Source organism: Dendrobates tinctorius, unplaced genomic scaffold, assembly GCF_039654945.1.
Source record: "Dendrobates tinctorius isolate UK_male_01 unplaced genomic scaffold, ASM3965494v1 ptg000009l, whole genome shotgun sequence".
Taxonomy (NCBI): domain Eukaryota; kingdom Metazoa; phylum Chordata; class Amphibia; order Anura; family Dendrobatidae; genus Dendrobates; species Dendrobates tinctorius.
The window spans coordinates 24,126,533-24,146,560 of NW_027361677.1; the positions used below are offsets into that span (position 1 = coordinate 24,126,533).

Here is a 20,028-nt window from a genome sequence, read left to right on the forward strand (position 1 = left end):
TCGGCCTGATTACTAGGGGGTGTAGTCCATGGGCCTGATTACTCGGGGGTGCCTGGAGCCATCGGCCTGATTACTCGGTGAGTGGGAGCCATCGGCCTGATTACTCGGGGGGTGGGAGCCATCGGCCTGATTACTCGGGGGGTGGGAACCATCGGCCTGATTACTCGGGGGTGGAGCCCATCGACCTGATTACTCGGTGGGAGCCATCGGCCTGATTACTCGGGGGTGGAGTCCATCGGCCTGATTACTAGGGGGTGTAGTCCATGGGCCTGATTACTCGGGGGTGGGAGCCATTGGCCTGATTACTCGGTGGGTGGGAGCCATCGGCCTGATTACTAGGGGGTGTAGTCCATGGGCCTGATTACTCGAGGGGTGGGAGCCCATCGACCTGATTACTCGGTGGGAGCCATCGGCCTGATTACTCGGGGGTGAAGTCCATCGGCCTGATTACTAGGGGATGTAGTCCATGGGCCTGATTACTCGGGGGTGCCTGGAGCCATCGGCCTGATTACTCGGGGGTGGGAGCCATTGGCCTGATTACTCGGGGGGTGGGAGCCATCGGCCTGATTACTCGGGGGTGGAGCCCATCGACCTGATTACTCGGTGGGAGCCACTGGCCTGATTACTCGGGGGTGGAGTCCATCGGCCTGATTACTAGGGGGTGTAGTCCATGGGCCTGATTACTCGGGGGTGCCTGGAGCCATCGGCCTGATTACTCGGGGGTGGGAGCCATCGGCCTGATTACTCGGCGGGTGGGAGCCATCGGCCTGATTACTCGGGGGGTGGAGCCCACTGGCCTGATTACTCGGGGGTGGAGCCCATCGGCCTGATTACTCGGGGGGTGGAGCCCACTGGCCTGATTACTCGGGGGTGGAGTCTTTACTCTGAGTCCAGATTTAATTGGCAGCATAAATGATTTAGGATCCAGTTTCTCCCCATAGATTAATGAGAAATCTCATTCCCGGTAGCCTGCAGTGATCAGGGCATCCTGGGAGTGGTAATTCTGTGTCCCCTCTCCCCTGGTCGGAGTCCCTTCCCCTCCTGCATTTATCCTCAGTCTGTAGATCCCGTTAAGCCCGCTTTGCTCTCAGTCTCCAGCTCAGCAGTGCACTGTGTGAGGGATTCTGGGTATTGTAGTCCTGCACGTAACATCGGCGTATGTGTAAGGAAACCAACCAACGGGACAAGACTACAACTCCCAGAATCCCTCACGCGTGACGCCCACATTCCGGTCCGGCGCGAAGTGTGATGTGAGTCTAACGTCGGACGGAAAGAAAGGCAGAAGCCGCGGAGCCCGGTCTGTCAGGAGCAGCGGAGAGCGGCCCGTCGGCTGCGGCGCTTTTCTAGCCTCCCTGCTCAGCGGCGCGTGATGACGTCATCACTAATGGCTGCGGGGTACGGGAGCCGATGTGGCGCAGCTCCCACAGGGGGCGGCCTGACGAGTCTCCGTGACAGCCAGGCTGCCGGTATCTCCCATTACCAATGTGCTCCTTGAGATTTGTGGCCATTGTGATTGCAGTTCCAGCTACATTGGTGCTGGAGAGCGGACACTGCGCCTCTTCGGGCTGTGACTGAAGATTTGGGGCAGGATCCCAACCTCAAAGCCAATGGCTCACATGAATTAAAGGGATTGTCCATCACAGGTCACGTCTGCGCCGGGGAGGTGAGCGCTGACGGACAATCCCTTTAATTGAAGCAAGTGATCTGTGATTTATCACCCGCAAGTGTGCAGCAAGCAAGTCGTCAACACTCCGGCGACTTCCGGCTGTTTGCCACTTGCTTGTTCTGTACCTTGTGGGTCACAAAGCGTCCTGGCATGCCGCACTCGCCTAAGCTAGGACTGGCTGCATGACGTGTATCGTAATGGGATCTTCTCTCTGGTTACAGGGCGGACGCTGCAGATGAGATCGCTGCATTGTGTTATGATCATTATCGCACCAAGCTCCCTAAGCAAGGCCAACCGGACACCAGCAAGGAATGGACCCTGATGGCGGCAGTGATACAGGTGGAGTCTGTGCCCGGCACCAAGAAAGGTGATGGTGGATCCTGGGCTGCTGAGACCTTCCGTGTAGTCCCCTCTGTCCATCAGGTGGTGTAACCCTTCCATTTCCAATGCTGCCCATGTAGTTCTCTCGCTGTCCACCAGGTGGTGTAACCTTTCCATTTAAAAAAATCAATTAAATACTCAAGGGTCTCAAAATAATAATAAATCATATAACATACCCTAAAAATAATACTTTATTAATAAAAAACCAACAAGGGTCACACCACAAGTGAACACAGAAAAACTAGACAAAAAAAGTGTCCCAAAAATACAAAACACATAAAATTGTGGGGAATATCCTAGGAGTCCCTATTGATGTCTCCTGTTATCACCTTCCTAACCGCGGAGGTTGGCACCCCAGGGGGAACGTTGTGGCGCCCCCGCTCAACGGTGGCTGTCCCTGGGGGCCCTATTGTACCCTGGCACCACTAGTGGAGTCCCTTCCCCAATACTAGGGGGACCCCTATCAGATAACAGAGAAAATCCTACGATGAGGGGGACCCTAGAACCCACAAAATATTGCACATATAATAGAACACATAAATAGGCATATAGGGATACAGTACTGAATAATAGAGGATTAATGTACTATACAAAGTCCCATCTAGACTCGTGGCTCAGACATATAAATATAACTGAGAGGATAAAATGCATCGTGACTCAGCAGCAGCAGACAATGTATATCGATCCACCTAATTGTAGCAGCATGTATATTAATTCACAAATCTATATATATAATCAAAGATGCCACATCCTCATATATATATAAGTCACGATATGTAAAAATAGCCAAAGTCACACATTGAGCCTATATCCACAGCATTGATTCACAGATCCCATCATATTGTCAGACAATAGATAAAAAAATTTCCTCAGTGGAAAGCTCAAATGAAAGAGTTAGGGTACTCATCGTATAATCCATCGACTGTCCCATAGCCTCAGACGCCTCAACGCGTTTCACCCCTTTGGGATCATCAGGAGGCTCGATAGCAACCTTACTAGTGTCCTGATGTGGTATAATGGCTGCACTGTCCCGATAGCCCTCCATTTAAAACTATCGCCGCAGTGTGCGCCAGCCCCGAACGCTGCGTAGGGACACACCCCCCAGCGTCTGTGCGCATGTCAGACCGGAGTGTCATTAATCACCTGATTGTCAGGGCGCTCCATCGGCACACATCCTCTCGGTGCGCATATCTGATCTCAAGACAGAGATCTCACATCAAGTCTGGCGATAACTTAACACCAATCAATCCAATGCACATACCGGCCGTGAAGGGCACATCACATTCCTAGATCGACTAACATAGGGGATGGATCATTATATAATTTTATAGTTTCTTCCATCTCTCAAATGCGCATGTCTTTTCTACATTAGTGATCACAGACCACATAGCGCGATATCCGTAATATACAAAAAAGACGCGCATCTTGTTAGAAAATGACCCGCGTCAGATCATACAATTAACCATCAACAACACGGAGACCATGGAAGTGTCTCCTAGTGATATCAATATGTATGTTCTCTAGAGGAAGAGGTAATGTCATGCCCAGATAAAGACATTATATAAAACCATACAGGCAGATAAATGCAGACTCTCAGTTTATAAGTTCATAATGTATATACATACTGATGTCAATAATTCATTTCAATTATCCTGGAGACCTCAATAATTTTATTTTTAATTTTCTCCACTGTTTCATTGCATAAAAACGCACCATAAGTGAATAATCTGCATTGATCTTTTCTTATAACTACCTCGATGGTTATTAATTATGGGGTGTCCCGTCCCATGCAATATTGAGGGAAATGATATCAAACCAATCTACATGGAAAATCCATTTGAGCTTTCCACTGAGGAAATTTTTTTATCTATTGTCTGACAATATGATGGGATCTGTGAATCAATGCTGTGGATATGGGCTCAATGTGTTCTTTTGACTTTGGCTATTTTTACATATCGTGACTTATATATATATGAGGATGTGGCATCTTTGATTATATATATAGATTTGTGAATTAATATACATGCTGCTACAATTAGGTGGATCGATATACATTGTCTGCTGCTGCTGAGTCACGATGCATTTTATCCTCTCAGTTATATTTATATGTCTGAGCCACGAGTCTAGATGGGACTTTGTATAGTACATTAATCCTCTATTATTCAGTACTGTATCCCTATATGCCTATTTATGTGTTCTATTATATGTGCAATATTTTGTGGGTTCTAGGGTCCCCCTCATCGTAGGATTTTCTCTGTTATCTGATAGGGGTCCCCCTAGTATTGGGGAAGGGACTCCACTAGTGGTGCCAGGGTACAATAGGGCCCCCAGGGACAGCCACCGTTGAGCGGGGGCGCCACAACGTTCCCCCTGGGGTGCCAACCTCCGCGGTTAGGAAGGTGATAACAGGAGACATCAATAGGGACTCCTAGGATATTCCCCACAATTTTATGTGTTTTGTATTTTTGGGACACTTTTTTTGTCTAGTTTTTCTGTGTTCACTTGTGGTGTGACCCTTGTTGGTTTTTTATTAATAAAGTATTATTTTTAGGGTAACCCTTCCATTTCCAATATTTCCCTTGTAGTTCTCTCTCTGTCCACCACGTGGCGTAACACTTCCATTTCCAATGCTTCCCTTGTAGTTCCCTCTCTGTCCACCAGGTGGTGTAATGCTTCCATTTCCTATACTGCCTGTGTAGTTCTCTCTATGTCCACCAGGTGGTGTAATGCTTACATTTTCAATCCTGCCCATGTAGTTCCCTTTCTGTCCACCAGGTGGTGTAACGCTTACATTTCTAATCCTGCCTGTGTAGTTCTCTTTCCATCCACCAGGTGGTGTAACTTTTCCATATCCAATCCTGCCCTTGTATTTCCCTTTCTGTCCACCAGATGGTCTAGCGCTTCTTTTTCCAATGATCTGAGATGCCATCGTCTATACTATATTTTTTTCCCTTTTATTTCACAGTTGTTGCTATGGGAACTGGAACAAAATGTATCGGGCAATCAAAATTACGGAAGACCGGTGAGTTATGCCATCACTAGATTGGAGAATCTCTTTAACCCCTTCCTGACATTCGCTGTACATGTACAGCACCGTGGGACGTGCGTTCCTGCAAACCCTCAAACATAAAAGGTGCAATGATAGTGTGAGCTCACTCACAGAGCCAAACAATCATCAGCGGGCATCCGCTACAGATCGTGGCTGACACCGGGCAGAAATTATCTGTGTTAGTGCAGAGGGTGGACGTTTAACCCCACGAATGCCCGTCAGTAGTGACATCGATCAGCATCGCAGCAGGAGGGAGCTCCCTTTCTGCTCCCATCGGCACAACACTGGGGGTGAAGGGGTTAAGGATGTAGATGAATTGCTCAACTCAACTTTTTTTTTTTTTTTTTAACTCCTGCATAGAGAGCTAGACAACAAAGAGCTGTCATCCATTATGGCCGGTATGACAGGAGTCGACTCGTCTGTCCGGCCATGAACACACTCACATGGGGAAAAATATATATAAGACTGAGCGGAGGTCGGCGCCACTTATTTCAATGTCTTGTACTGTATACGGGGTCAGACACGACCCTGGCATTAATCACTACGTTGTGTTCCTGCCCAGGTGACGTTCTCCAGGACAGTCATGCGGAGATAATTGCAAAGAGGAGTTTTCAGAGGTAACGATGCTGATTCTGCATGAATGCTTGTTAGTCACAGACATCTGACGACTTGTCGGCTCCCGCACTATCCTTTCTTCTGCCGTGTCCTCATATCCGCAATTGACGGCTTTGCTGTGGAAAGTTTACGTAGTACATCCACTGTGGCAAGTCAGCACTTAATCTTTCAGATGTTGGTCTGAACTTTACTGCTGATCGTCTGCAGTGTGCAAAATAAAACAAAAAACGTTATATCTGCCCCATGACTGGTCGCGGCCGGTCCAGTACTCCTCTGCTTCCTGTGATGAAGTTTTATCCCAGTGATCGGCAGCAGCAGTTAGATATGATCAAATAGCAGCACCACGGGAGGCGAGCGTAGGAGCGGCGCGGGAGGCGAGCGTAGGTGCGGCGAGCGTAGGAGCGGCGCGGGAGGCGAGCGTAGGAGCGGCGCGGGAGGCGAGCCTAGGAGCGGCGCGGGAGGCGAGTATAGGATTGAGAATCAGTGTATCCTCTCTAAACTATGGGGTGGAACAGCGCCTCTCTTCTGTACCTGCAGGCTGAGAGAAGCTGCGGGACAGCACAGTACACACGACCGGTGCCCGTTTCCTCCGCAGCTCTCAAGTTCTGTGTGTGGAAGCAGTAAAGCACAATGCAAAAATAAAAGGGAGAAAGTGAAGGGACAAAAGGGCTCGAAGAGGATTAGATAAACACCACCGCTGTCTTCTGTGCACTGGTCGGGTGCGGAAATGCAGGTCAGCGTCGGGGTAATGTGTCGGAACGAGCTGCAATAGCGCTCACAATCTGGGCGCCGCTTGTGATGATATAACTGTGACTTGAGTCGAGTATAGGATCAGACATGTCTGGGGGGAAAGATCGGCCATGTCTGGGGGGGAATTGGGGGATTGACTGTGTCTGGGGGGAAATCGGTAGATCGGCCATGCCGGGGGAATGATCGGCCATGTCCGGGGAGGGGGGATCAGGCATGTAGTGGGGAGGGGGAACAACATGTCTGGGGGTGGGATCTGCCATGTAGTGGGGAGGGGGAACAACATGTCTGGGGGGGGGGGGGATCTACTGTATCTTGGGGAGGGTGATTGGCCATGTCACGGGATCAGACCGCTCGTCTTACAGAGTAGACACTAGGCTTTTGTTCAGTACTACACACTGTAATGGGGGCTCTGCCTTCTTGTCTCGGTCAGGTATCTCCTCCACCAGCTTTCCTTAGCACTGTCAGGGAGCCGGGATTGTGTTCTGGTCCCTGGGAGTGATGCCAACAGGTGGGCTCTGAGGCCGGGGGTCTCCTTTGTGTTCTTCACCAGTCACACACCATGTAAGTACCCACTTATGCTAATGGAGGGGGTCCTGTGCATGGCTGCCATGTTGGGGCCCCTGTGGATCCACATAGGGGACACACCGTTCCCTTCCGTGTCTGACCGCCATAGAGCATCCATCTAATACCCCTACAGGCGGTGATGCCTCCATTATTCCCATGCTTCCCCCAGAGGACCAGCTCTGTCCCACGTCCGCAGCGTCATCCGAGGCTACACCGATCACTGCCGGCAATAAAAGGAAGCTGGCGGCTTGTGATTCCCCCGCTGCTAAGAGAATGAGACCAGATGGATCCGTGCAGGAAACCGGGGGCAAAACTAAACTGAAGGAACAGGAGGACAGTGCATATTTTAACCCTGAGCCCATAGATGTGTTCAGGACCGGAGCGAAGTGTGTTCCCGGGGAGGTGCAGGACAGGCGGGATCCAGGGCCGGACTATCACACTGTGGGGGTCCTCCGCATCAAGCCCGGCCGGGGGGACCGAACCATATCCATGTCCTGCAGCGATAAGATGGCTCGCTGGAACGTGCTGGGCCTCCAGGGAGCGCTACTCATGCACTTTGTACAACAGCCCGTCTATCTGTCCTCGGTGGTGGTGGGCAAGTGCTCGTTCAGCCGGCAGTCCATGGAGCGGGCTCTGCACAGTCGGTACGTCATACATCATGGCCACTATTCACCATGAATACAGGGGAAGGCAGCGGCGGACTCGTCTGATTTCTTTTTTTCTTTCCTATCCAGGTGCCAAAATGTACGGGGTCTGCCCGACGGATACCGCGTGCATCAGCCACAGATTCTGCACTCACAATTACAGTTTCAGCACGGAAGAGACGCACTGAGCAAGGCGGACGGCGCAAGGAAGATGGTGCCCTGCGGGGCAGGTGAGTCCAGGCCGGAGATGTACGCCTGACCGTACCATGCTGCACGACGCCCTAAAGCAGAGGGGTAGCTAGGTTCTCTGTCTCTGGGGGGCAAGAACTAATTCTCTCAATGTCCAGTCAAACGCTGAGAGAAGCAGGAAGAGAAGTTCATTGTCACGTGACCTTAAGTATGAAAATCGCATATGAGTGAAGTGGCCATGTGATGACTGTTGGAACCTGCAGCACTGAATCTTGACAGTGAGGATATTACACAATGTTAGGATTGGCTAAAGTGATTCATTTTATAATTAAAGTGCTTGTCCAGGTTTGCGATGAAAGTCCACAGTCGCTCTATGTGACTGCAGGCTTCTGAAATCTCACAGAGCATGCACTTGACTCTTTTAGGATTAGTCTTTGCCGGTTGCAAGATTGGACGGTCATGTCAGCACAAGTATGAGATTTGAATATTTCTGGCCATATTCCGACTAGACTTGTCCGGTCTCACTCAATTCATTTTCATTGAGTAAGGCCACAAATGTCTAGTTGGCATGTGACCGCCGCATGTCTGTAAATCGCTGGCACGAGAAAATCTTGACAGCTTGCAGTGCGCACTGTGAGAATTCAGAAGTCTGCAGTCACATAGAATGCTGCAGACTCAGCGCACACTAATGCTCCTAAAATACATAAAAATATAAGAACTAATCAGTATCACAAAAAACATTTACATCCAGGTACCTGATAGATGACGTCTCTGTAGTCGTTCTCTTTCTTTTCGTCTTCATCTTGTCCAGCTCGTCTCTACAGACTTCCATCTTCTCCGGTCTTCTGCAGCACATCCTCACACGACGCCCTTAAAGATAGAAGTGACATTATAATGCTCCTGACTTAAAATATCTGCCCTACGCCGAGCCCCTAAATAACTGCCCCTCACTATATTCCCGGCACAAGATTTGACCCTCACACTGACCTTTCCGTACTGGGCCCCTTCACACTGTACACTCACACTGTGTCCTCTCTATAGGGCCCTGTCTCTATGCTGTGCCCTCTCATCACACTCCCCCCTCCTTGGCTTACTGTCTCCCCATGTTATCCCCCCAACACTACTCAGTCTCTGTTCTATGCCCACTCACACTTTTGTTCCCCCTACTGTCTCCTCACACTATCCACCTCACGTTTCCCCCTCCCTCTTCATACATTTACCCTCTCACTTTCCATACTGCCTCCTCACATCCCTGCAACTCCCCATACTGTGTCCGCATACGTTTCCCTACACTCCTCATACTATGTCTGCACCCATCCCCCCCATACATGCCCTCATCTCATACCTTCCTCATATTGTTTCTTAAAATGTCTCCTGCTTCCCATATTGTGTCTGCACCTGTCCCTTCTTTACTCCCCAAACTTATCCTCAAATCATCCCCCCGCTCCCCTAGCACTTTCCGCCAATGCTCTCAGCACCAGCGAGTGATGGCATCAGCATGATCACACAACCCGATCACGCTGACAATGTTGCTCTGACCCGGTGGTCTTACAGACGCGAGTGCAATTGTTTACTGGGAGCCGGCATGCTGCAGCTTCTCTGTCCCACTTCCCAGTCCAGGGGGGCGGCGGATGGCAGCCTGCCGGGGGAGACACTTCGGGCCTCCATGTTAGGTGGCCCGACTGCGCTTCCCTGCCGGCTGCGTAGTAAATGGTCTCTTAATATTCTCAGGGGCACAACAACCAGATAGTACAGCTAAAACGTTCAGCGATTGTGTCTGGTATGGAACGACCTTTTTCTGCCATCAGATACCGAGTAGAATTAACGTTGTGTTCAATCTTTCCTGCAGCGATTAGTTGGTGCGCAGTCCCACATCAGCCACTAGATGTCACCGCTAACGGCTACAGACAAGGGACAACGAAAAAGGCAATCGGAGCGCCACAGTCCAGGTAGTGATACCGCTAGTGTAGGGGCTGCAGAGGGTCCTGCACCCCAGCAGGTCTGTAACCGGGCTTGGTGCCGGGACATAGAGGCGAGCCAACTACACAGTGGATTACCCAAAAAGCGTTAACACCAGTGGTACATGGCGTCCTCTTGGGGGTCAGCCCGATGTTGTGACCCGGCGCGGACGTGGTGTAGTTACTGCTGTATATAATGGAAGGTGATTTATGTTTTTATCCAGATCCCGAATCTGTAAAGTGGAAATGTTTCATACGTTCCGTCACCTGGTGGAGAATCTGTCCGAAGAGCAGATCCCGGCGACCCTCAGGTAACGGCTTTGCACACCCGAAAATGATAAACTGGTGACTAGCCGCAGCGGGCGTGTGTCCTGAGCATGGGCCGCGATGTGCGGACCGGCCGGGGGGACTACTGACCTGAACTCTGCAGCTTAATGGATTCCTATGGCACTGTTAAGTCCAGGTCTGAACATCACGGCCCGCCCTCAGGACGAGGGTCTGCGGACAGCGGTGGACGCTGTACGTTTATGGTGCTCAACGTTGATTACCTAGCGCCAAAGGGTTAAAGATAAAGCTAAATGTCCGGGCAGGACGGCTCCGCAGATGAGTAGCTCTGCTCTGCAGGGAGGGACAACGGCCGGGACGGCTCCGCAAATGAACAGCTCTGCTCTGCAGGGTGGGACAATGGCCAGGACGGCTCCGCAGATGAGCAGCTCTGCTCTGCAGGGTGGGACAACGGCCGGGACGGCTCCGCAGATGAGCAGCTCTGCTCTGCAGGGTGGGACAACGGCCGGGACGGCTCCGCAGATGAGCAGCTCTGCTCTGCAGGGTGGGACAATGGCCGGGACGGCTCCGCAGATGAGCAGCTCTGCTCTGCAGGGTGGGACAATGGACGGGACAGCTCCACAGATGAGCAGCTCTGCTGGGTGGGACAACGGCCGGGACGGCTCCGCAGATGAGCAGCTCTGCTCTGCAGGGTGGGACAATGGCCAGGACGGGTCCACAGATGAGCAGCTCTGCTCTGCAGGGTGGGACAATGGCCGGGACGCCTGCCTGCTGTGAAGGAATGTCCGTGACTTGTGATGTCACCCCGTCCTGGGATTCAGAGGGGCGAACGAAAGAATATTCTCCACGCCTCATACATGTCACAGCTAAAGGGGGATGCTGGTTTACTCACTAGTCCGTCCTCCTGTAACGGCCTTAAAGGGGTTGTCCACTTCAATAAATCGGCGCTCTCTCGATATTCGCTTTGGTCTCTAAGCCTGACAACTTCACTTCCAGCCCACAGAATCGCTTCCTCTATGTATTTAGACCGGATACTTCTGTAGCAGACCTTGAGCTGTGAGACATATTAGGTCTTGCATGAAGCAAGCAGAGATCTTACCTGAGACGTAAAGTGTTTTTGGAAAGATTTAAAGGGAAGGTGCTTTTTTTTTAATCATTTTTGCAGCCACAGGGCGCTGCCATTTTGCTTTGCAGGAGTGTAAGAGTCCCAGCACGACACTTGCACTCTGCAAATATGGCAGCCCTGGGCATAGGAGACAGCGGTCGCCCGCTGACCCTATATCTTGCATTGAGCTGCTACCTGCTGTGATCTGGGCGCGCCCCCTGGGCCGTCCGGATCACAGCAGAGGGAGGAGATCGGAGCCATTTTTCTGGAGCTCAGTGTATCTGTGAGCTCCACTTTCCCCCTATAACCGCTCGGCTCAATGAGAGCCGCGCTGTAATAGGAGGGACCACTCGATCTGTCACCCCCTTCACAGCGGGCGTTAGCTGTCATCTTCTCAGGAGCTGCAGAGAGGAAGGGGGAAGGCTCCTCGCTGCAGCTCCTGTTCAGGACTTCAGACCACCCACTTCCTCCTGTCTAGCACTGAGTATCTAATCCTATTGTGTGTGATACTGACTGCTGAGCCGTGTATCTAATCCTATCCCCCATATCAGACCTCCCTTCTTAAAACCCCCCTATTGGATCCCCCTTTTAAGACCCCCCCATTAGACATTCCCTTCTATGACCCCCCCTATCAGACCCTCCCATCAGACCTCCCCCATGAGACCCTCCTTAAAAACCCCCCTATCAGACCCTCCTTTTTAAATCTCCCCCCCCTTATCAGACCCCCCCCTGTTACGACCTCCCCCCTTTTAAGACGCCCCCTCTATCGGACACCCCTCTATCGGACCCCCCTTTTAAGTCCCCCCTTGTCGGCCTCCATTTTAATACCCCCCCTTTTAAGACACCCCCCCTCTATCGGACGCCCCTTTTAAGACCCCTCCCTTTTAAGACCCCCCCTCTTATCGGACCCTCCCCCCTTTTAAGACCCCCCTCTAGCGGACCCCCTTATCGACCACCCCCCCCCTAAGACCTCCCTCTATCGGACCTCCCCTCTATCGGACCCCCCCAATCTATCGGACACCCTCCCTCTATCGGACTCCCCCTTATCGGACCCCCCCTCTATCGGACCACCCCCTCTATCGGACCCTCCCTTTTAAGACCCCTCCCTTTTAAGACCCCCTCTATCGGACCCCCTTATCGACCCCCCCCCTTATCGACCCCCCCTCTTATCAGACCCCATCCTTTAAAGACTTCACCCTTTTAAGACCCCCCCATTTAAGATGCCCCCTTTTAAGACCCCCCCTTTTAAGACCCCCTTAACGGACCCCCAATTATCGGACCCCACCCTTTTAAGACCTTGCTCTTATCGGACCCTCCCCCCTCTATCGGACCCCCCCTCTTAAGACCCCTTCCTTTTAAGACCCCCCCTTTATCGGACCCCCCTTTTAGAACCCCCCCTTTTTAAGACCCCCCTTATCGGACCCTCTTCCCCCTCATCAGATTCCCCCTTAAGACCCCCTCCTGTCAGACCCCCCTAATCAGACCCTCCCCTGTAACAGCGTGTCCCTCCCCCTGCCTGTGTTCCTGGACTGTAATGTATTCAGGCCTAGGTCCACCATTAGCCCCCGTCACACACAGTGAGATCGCTAGCGAGATCGCTGTGTGTGACAGGTATCGGCGACCAAAATAAGGAAATGGTTGCACTCAATTGTATTAAGGCATATCAAATATGAAATATATGAAATACGAATAGCATAATGGCTTTTGGAATTTAGAAAAAACATATGAGATACTTAGCACAAAATTTGGCCAAAAGATGTGAGCCCATTCACCAACGTCAAGGTGATCTCATTGAACGGGTCCCTATTCTAACTGCCTCGTGTGAACTACTGGCTAATAACAAGATAAAGCCTGTATTTATAGGAGGATAGGAACCAAAAAGTGATTGGATGTAATTAAAATGTTTTCGTATGCACCTATTCAGACTAGGATGTGCCGTCAGTTTTTTCTGTAATTTGTATGTTCGCTTTCTGACTTAGCACTCCGCCCTTCATCAGGCTGTGATTTTAATTACAATCACTTTTTGGTTCCTATCCTCCTATACAGGCTTTATCTTGTTATTAGCCAGTAGTTCACACTAGGCAGTTAGAATAGGTTCAATGAGATCACCTTGACGTTGGTGAATGGGCTCACATCTTTTGGCCAAATTTTGTGCTAAGTATCTCATATGTTTTTTTCTAAATTACAAAAGCCATTATGCTATTCGTATTTCATATATTTCATATTTGATATGCCTTAATGCAATTGAGTGCAACCATTTCCTTATTTTGATATGTAAGCTGTTTTTTGGTATGCACCTATTCAGACTAGGATGTGCCGTCAGGTATCAGCGACCAGCCCCCCCCCCCCCCCCCCCCCCGCCGGGTATCGCTGATCGTTCTGGAAAGCCCTGGACATTTTTTTTGATCGTTGGTCTCCCGCTGGCCAGCACGCATCGCTGCATGTGGCAGGCGGGAGACCAACGAGCTGGAATCCAAGGTAAACCGCAGGTTTCTAAGCGGCGCGCAGAACTTAGAAACCCGCTGTTTACCTTGGATACCAGCTCCCTGCACCAGCGCGCTGGTATCTAAGGTACACTGCAGGTAACTAAGCGACGTGCGTTGCTTGTTACCCACGTCGTCGCTGTCCTGATCGCTGCTGAGATCTGCCTGTTTGGCAGCTCACCAGCGATCATGTAGTGACTACCAGCAATCCTGGCAAGGTCATATCGTTGTCGGGATCGCTGGTGCGTCGCTATGTGTAACCGGGGGCTTAACTTGTACTGCATCTAGTGGGGGATTCTGTCTTTGTTCTTCTCAGCATGGGAATTGGTCAATACACAAACCTGTAAGATAGAATGGAGTCCATAGCTTGTGGAAGCTTCTCAATGTAGCCACATGTTAAAAGTTGGTGTGAACCTCCCCCATTGATGGGCTGATCCCAGGACAGAGGACAATAGACTCATGTGTAGGCTGAGTCACTTGTGTGGTGACCTGTGAAGAGCTGGGATCTTATGCCGAGGCGAGATCCCAGTGCCCATGTGTGGAGAGTTAGAAATTGCCACACGGAATGGTGTTATCTCCCTCATCTGTTGGATCCATTGAACTCATCCCAGGATTATTTTCTTTCCCTGGCCCCACCCCGGAAGTGTTTCCCTCTTGGTGTGGACTCATTGTGGACTCTTAACAGACGCTATTGATATTTTTTGTTCTGTGCTCCCTGTCTCAATAAATCCCGTTGGATTGATCTTCGGCCTGGTGTCCCTTCCTGCTCTGTCACACACACCGTCACACCCCCCCCATCGGACCGACCCCCCCCTTTTAAGAACGCACCCCTCTTCTTAAGAACCCCCCTTCTTAAGACCCCCCCCCCCCCATTAGACACTCCCGACCCCCCTCTATCACACCAGGGGCGGTTTTAATTTCTTTTTTTTCACATTTTTTATAACTTTTGTTCTTTTTTACATTTTACTATATTTCGTCCTCTTGGGAGAGTTGAAGCTGCGATCGTCCGAGCTCCACATCATGCTTCATCCCTGCCATGTACAGCAAAAATCACATTCTAATATGAACGTAAGCCACAAGCCGGCATTCACAAGAGATTCACAATGGCAAACACAGGGGTCTTTCTGCAGACCCCCTGCTGTCATGACAACCCATCGGCACCCCGCGATCATGTGATGAGTGCTGATGGGTGGGATTTGTGACACGCTTCCAGTTGGCACATGTTAAATCCAGTTGTCAGAGACTGGCAGCGGGATTTAACTGGTTAACAGCTGCAGGCCAAGCTCTCCCATGGGAGATTTTAGGCTCTTGATACCTTAGTTTCTTCTCTGGTGGCTTCTTACATCCCAGAGAACTAAGGAGAGCCTCCTGACATCACCCAGAGTGTCGTCCCCCAGCTCTTCCAGCTTAGACCGTGACTCAAGGACTCGTCTTTATCGTGATTTCAGGGTTTATTGGTCCCATCGCTGGTTTAGGTAAATCTCGTATAATACCTTATCCTTTTTCTCTTCCAGGAACTCGAGGACATATTGTGATTACAAAGAAGCTGCTGTGTGTTACCAGGAGGCCTGGAGGCGACTCCGAGAACAGAGCTTCACATCCTGGATCCGAGCGTCACGCGACTACCTGCACTTCAGCTGAGACCAACAGTGGAAATCGGCACGTCCACCCAAGTGTAAGACTGGCACCGAACCCGGGGATTGGCAATCGGCACGTCCACCCAACTGTAAGACTGGCACCGAACCCGGGGATTGGCAGTCGGCACTTCCACCAAAGTGTAAGACTGATACCGAACCCGGGGATTGGCAATCAGCACGTCCACCCAACTGTAAGACTGGCACCGAACCCGGGGATTGGCAGTCGGCACTTCCACCAAAGTGTAAGACTGATACCGAACCCGGGGATTGGCGATCAGCACGTCCACCCAAGTCTAAGACTGACACGAAACCCGGGGATTGGCAATCGGCGCGTCCACCCAAGTATAACACTGACACTGAACCCGGGGATTGGCAATCGGCACGTCCACCCAAGTGGATTATGATTTGAACAAAAAAAATAAAAGGTGTTTTTCAATTACTTTCTTTTGTAGTCACATTTTTAAACAATGGGAACACAAAAAAAAACCCTGCACCCTTCCACCGATGCTTTCTCCCGACATCAAAAATGACAGCATCATATAAAGCGTGCATAGCTGTGACCCATGTTGTGCTGATCCAGACTATTGGGTCACCATAAGTCAGGGGTACACAACATTTTCTGGTCCAAGGGATGCAAAAAATTTACAGCAGTACTTGCATCAATACATCACCAGGACTAAGTTTTGGGTATTTGAGGAGGATTTGGAGAGAATCTGCTCTGTAGTATCTATCTGAAAGCTACTACTGCGCAGGCGAGGATGCCATTTTGCTATAGTTACATTTTTTAAGCCCCAACCTGACAATGCCTGTAGTTTACTACATGATGACAGGTTCTCTTTAACAATGGTGAGGAGATACTGGGAGTCGTTAAGTCATCAGACTGCGGACCATGCGGGAACCACAGGACTGATGACAGTCCGTATCGCAGATAATTACATCGGGTTCCTTATATTTTACATCTTCTCTGAATGAATTTGTTCCCATCACTTCTTGTCTCCATGTAGCACAGATGCCATGGAGAGATTTCCTGCTCAGAGCTCGTCTTCACAGACTTCCCTCCTCTCCATCTTCAGCAGCGATTTCCGACACTGTGCTCTTGAAAATTTAAGTATCGTTTTACTGCCCCATAAAGATCTCCCATGCTGCACGCCCGAATAAATAATTGCCTGGGCTTCCTGAATAATATACCCCCCACCACGGCGCCTCTATAAAATGTTCCCCTCACACCACACTGCCCCTTTGAATTAAGTACCCCTCACCACCACCTCGAACAAAACTATGCCCTCTTTCAAAATAGACACCCCCATTACGTGTCCTCAAGGTAACATTAACCCCTTCCCATCTTATCCACAATGATTAAGCTTCGGCTACTTTGGCCGCAAAGTCTCGTCCTGGTGGTTTGGTGTCTGCAGCAGCGTGATCACACTGCTGCACACTGGGGACTGATGAGCGCTGCTGCACGCCGGGGCCGGGACTGATGAGTGCTGCTGCACGCTGGGGACTGATGAGCGCTGCTGCACGCCGGGGCCGGGACTGATGAGTGCTGCTGCACGCTGGGGACTGATGAGCGCTGCTGCACGCCGGGGCCGGGACTGATGAGTGCTGCTGCACACTGGGGACTGATGAGCGCTGCTGCACGCCGGGACTGATGAGCGCTGCTGCACGCCGGGGCCGGGACTGATGAGTGCTGCTGCACACTGGGGACTGATGAGTGCTGCTGCACGCCGGGACTGATGAGCGCTGCTTCTATCCCGGCTCCACAGTGTTTAAATGTGTTTGTGTCTAAAAGACGCAAATACATTTGAGTAGAAGAAGAAGCAGTGCATCTCGGACAGCCCCACGGGCCGCACACCCTCGTCCGGTGGGCCGCACATTTTGCAGGTCTGTCATAATCCATAGTTCAGGTCTGGAGTTGTAAAGTGCATAGTGTGAGTAATTCCTTACTGTGACGAAACGAGAAGTTATGGACTGAATGGTTTTATTTGCAGGAATTTGTAAAGGTGAATATTACATACCGGTAATTACTGATTACAATATCAATCACTAATCATCTGTGTCTTATAGCGAAGGTCAGCAAATGACAGAACCATGGAAATAAAATCCAAAACCTATATATGATGAATGCTACCAGTGGGGGGGTCGCCAGTTTACCTCTTCCTAAGTACCTAAGTACTATTGACCATTTCACTGCCAAAGTAAATCGACTGAAGATATCTACCTTCCGACACGTTGCCGGCCTCTTTGGCAGTAAAGTGACGTCTTCACAAAGCACAAAAAATAAATTACGTACATGTTCTCTCCGCTGTACGCCACGTACAAAAAGCCGTCCTCGTCTTTTTCTTTCTCGTACAGCTGTCCCATGGTTAGACTGAAGGGGGAAAAAGACAGGAAAACAATTACTGAGCCGCACTGCCGTTCCACCGGATCAAACTTTGGCTTTGTCATGTGATTAGACATTGATGAGACTGACTGCCACAGCTTGGTAAAATATCTAGAAATCTGCTAAATTCCTCTTTAAAGGGATATTCCGGGTTCAGGACAAGTAACAATTGCTAGATTGCTGGAGTCTGACCAATAACCAGAATGAGGGTCCAGAACTTGGAATGAAGCGGTAGCACGCACGCCCGACATCCGCGCTATTTCAGTGCAGGACGTGCGGCCATCAGTCTAAGAGCTTCCACCAAGCTAGCCGTTATCACCCTGCAATACCCCCACAGAAATATGGAGGAGTCGGCAAAGGATTAGCATTCAGCCCCCCGCTATCGATACCCACAATTTGTGAACCAGATACTTTCTCCACGATGACCTGGGAAGTGCACGAGTAGGACAAATATATTTATTGGGAACATTTCCAGAAGGAATGACAGCGTCAGCACAAGTGAGGGGCCACTTTGGTGGCCATCTATTCTGTTATTTCTAAGCACTGTTTTTCGGTGATTCCTTTGTATCTCCGTTCACACTGCACCCACACACACAAATGATACACCATTTGAAAGGTTAACTTGCCCCCTTCAGCAAGAAAATAGCCAAACAAGCCACACATCCTCGATTTGATCACAAAATACAGTTTAAACATTAATTTTCATAAACCTGCAGTAAGGAAAATGACCTGCAGGTGGCACCACAGTACACCAAAGCACACTACCAACACATTTGTATACATGCACTGCTTTTTCGCTGATTACTTCACCCCACACACACACGATACACCATTTGAAAGGTCATCTTGCCCCCTTCAGCAAGAAAACAATCCACACATTCACGATTTTTTCACTAAAATACAGTTTAAACATTAATTTTCACAAGCCTGCAGAAAGACACAATGACCTGCAGGTGGCACCTCAACCGGAAAATATTTTTTGGCCTCTACTTATCAAGCCAATTTATTGTATTACCAGTCTCCATATAGAAATACCTGTCTGGGTTCATCAGCTCATGAAATACATTTACATTTGACCAGCTTGCTTTTTCTGAAATTGCCTGCGCCCCCGATGACCAATGTGCAAAAATTTTGCATGGGCCAAGCTAGTATTTATTACATGAATGTGAGTCGAACCTAACGATTTGGGGGGACCTCTGTATGTAAATTTTGCTTTATCTAAATGGGTGTGGTCATAAAAAGCTAACTACGGAGAATATTGATGAACACACCCTCTTGGCTAACAAGGTTAGATTTATATATAAAGAAACTGGGCGCACCGGATTCAGGAGCAGAAAGTCACAGAAACAAAAGCAAAACAGCACCAGATAAAGGAGAACAAAAAGATTTACACCAGGTAGCAATAATACGGATTACTGACAAGTGACGAGTCTCCTTTAAGACTATGGGATAATGGAATCTCATAAACAGGTTCTGGTACTCGGAGATAAGAGGGGAATTATTGCTTGTAGCAGATGCAATCTATATACAGCTCTAATAGATCGAGTGCTGAATAATGGATGAGCCCTCGCAGGAAACACCACAACTTACCGGAACACGGTCAGGATATTTGGCTCGGATTTTCGCCAACTCCACGCACCTGTGCTCTGAAAAAAATAAATTAGGAATTAAGGAAGATTCAGGAAAGAGTCCACGTAATAACCAGGAGATGACGGAGGAGTCACCCGTCAAGTGAGCCGCACGGCAGGAATGTGGGGCGACTGCCGACAAGACTCTTTATGAATGAGACATGGCGGGTTATTCATGTGATGGCACAGGTGTGTGCCCCCGACGTACCTGGCACGAGGCGCCTGCTTCCCTGGGCCGGATAGTAACAAGGAGCAGCTTGTCAGAAACAAAACAAACAGATATAGGGGGAAATGAAACATCCAATTCATGACCAATAAGAAAGGGGGCACCACACAAGATTTTTTTTTTATCCAAGCCAGAAGCCCCCCACATTTGACCCAGGAAACAAATAAATAAACAAAAGACGGGCTTCTCTCGCGTCATACTTTTTTCGATTATCTAAGCTGTCAAAGAAAAATTTGGGACAATAAGCCGAGGGTGCACATCAGGCGAGCATTGACCGATCCCGTCGATCTCAGTCGGGGCAGACGACCCTCCTCCTGAGAGTATGTGTGTAAGAGAGGTGGGGTGTGAAGTGTATGTCCCCACCTATCTGACGTACAGTGGGAGAGGGGTGAAGCCGTCCACAGTATCAATCAGAGACATCTGTAGGGGAGAATTGTCAGTTTCCTACCTGGATTCTTGCCATCTCTG

General features: G+C 49.9%; 1 protein-coding gene and 1 long non-coding RNA gene across 7 annotated transcripts; one reads left to right on the top strand and one right to left on the bottom strand.

Annotated features, from left to right (window-relative positions):
- Positions 1-1,101: 1,101 nt before the first annotated feature.
- Positions 1,102-15,765, top strand: ADAT1 (adenosine deaminase tRNA specific 1). 6 transcript variants are annotated; one of them, XM_073584893.1, is made up of 10 exons: positions 1,102-1,250; positions 1,888-2,033; positions 5,013-5,069; positions 5,659-5,713; positions 6,892-7,022; positions 7,159-7,669; positions 7,760-7,899; positions 9,708-9,807; positions 10,041-10,127; positions 15,204-15,765. In XM_073584893.1, coding segments are annotated over exons 1-10 (1,356 nt in total). In that variant the 5' UTR covers positions 1,102-1,248; the 3' UTR covers positions 15,331-15,765. The 6 variants fall into 6 exon arrangements, with proteins under 6 accessions (XP_073440994.1, XP_073440985.1, XP_073441012.1 ...); XM_073584884.1 differs by lacking the exon at positions 1,102-1,250 and adding an exon at positions 1,257-1,395; XM_073584911.1 differs by lacking the exon at positions 1,102-1,250 and adding an exon at positions 1,323-1,466.
- Positions 15,766-17,287: 1,522 nt separating this feature from the next.
- LOC141095467 (uncharacterized) lies at positions 17,288-20,028 on the bottom strand. Its single transcript, XR_012233396.1, has 2 exons — positions 19,297-20,028; positions 17,288-17,694 (listed from the first exon to the last, which is right to left on the bottom strand). It is a non-coding gene; the product is annotated as an uncharacterized lncRNA (long non-coding RNA).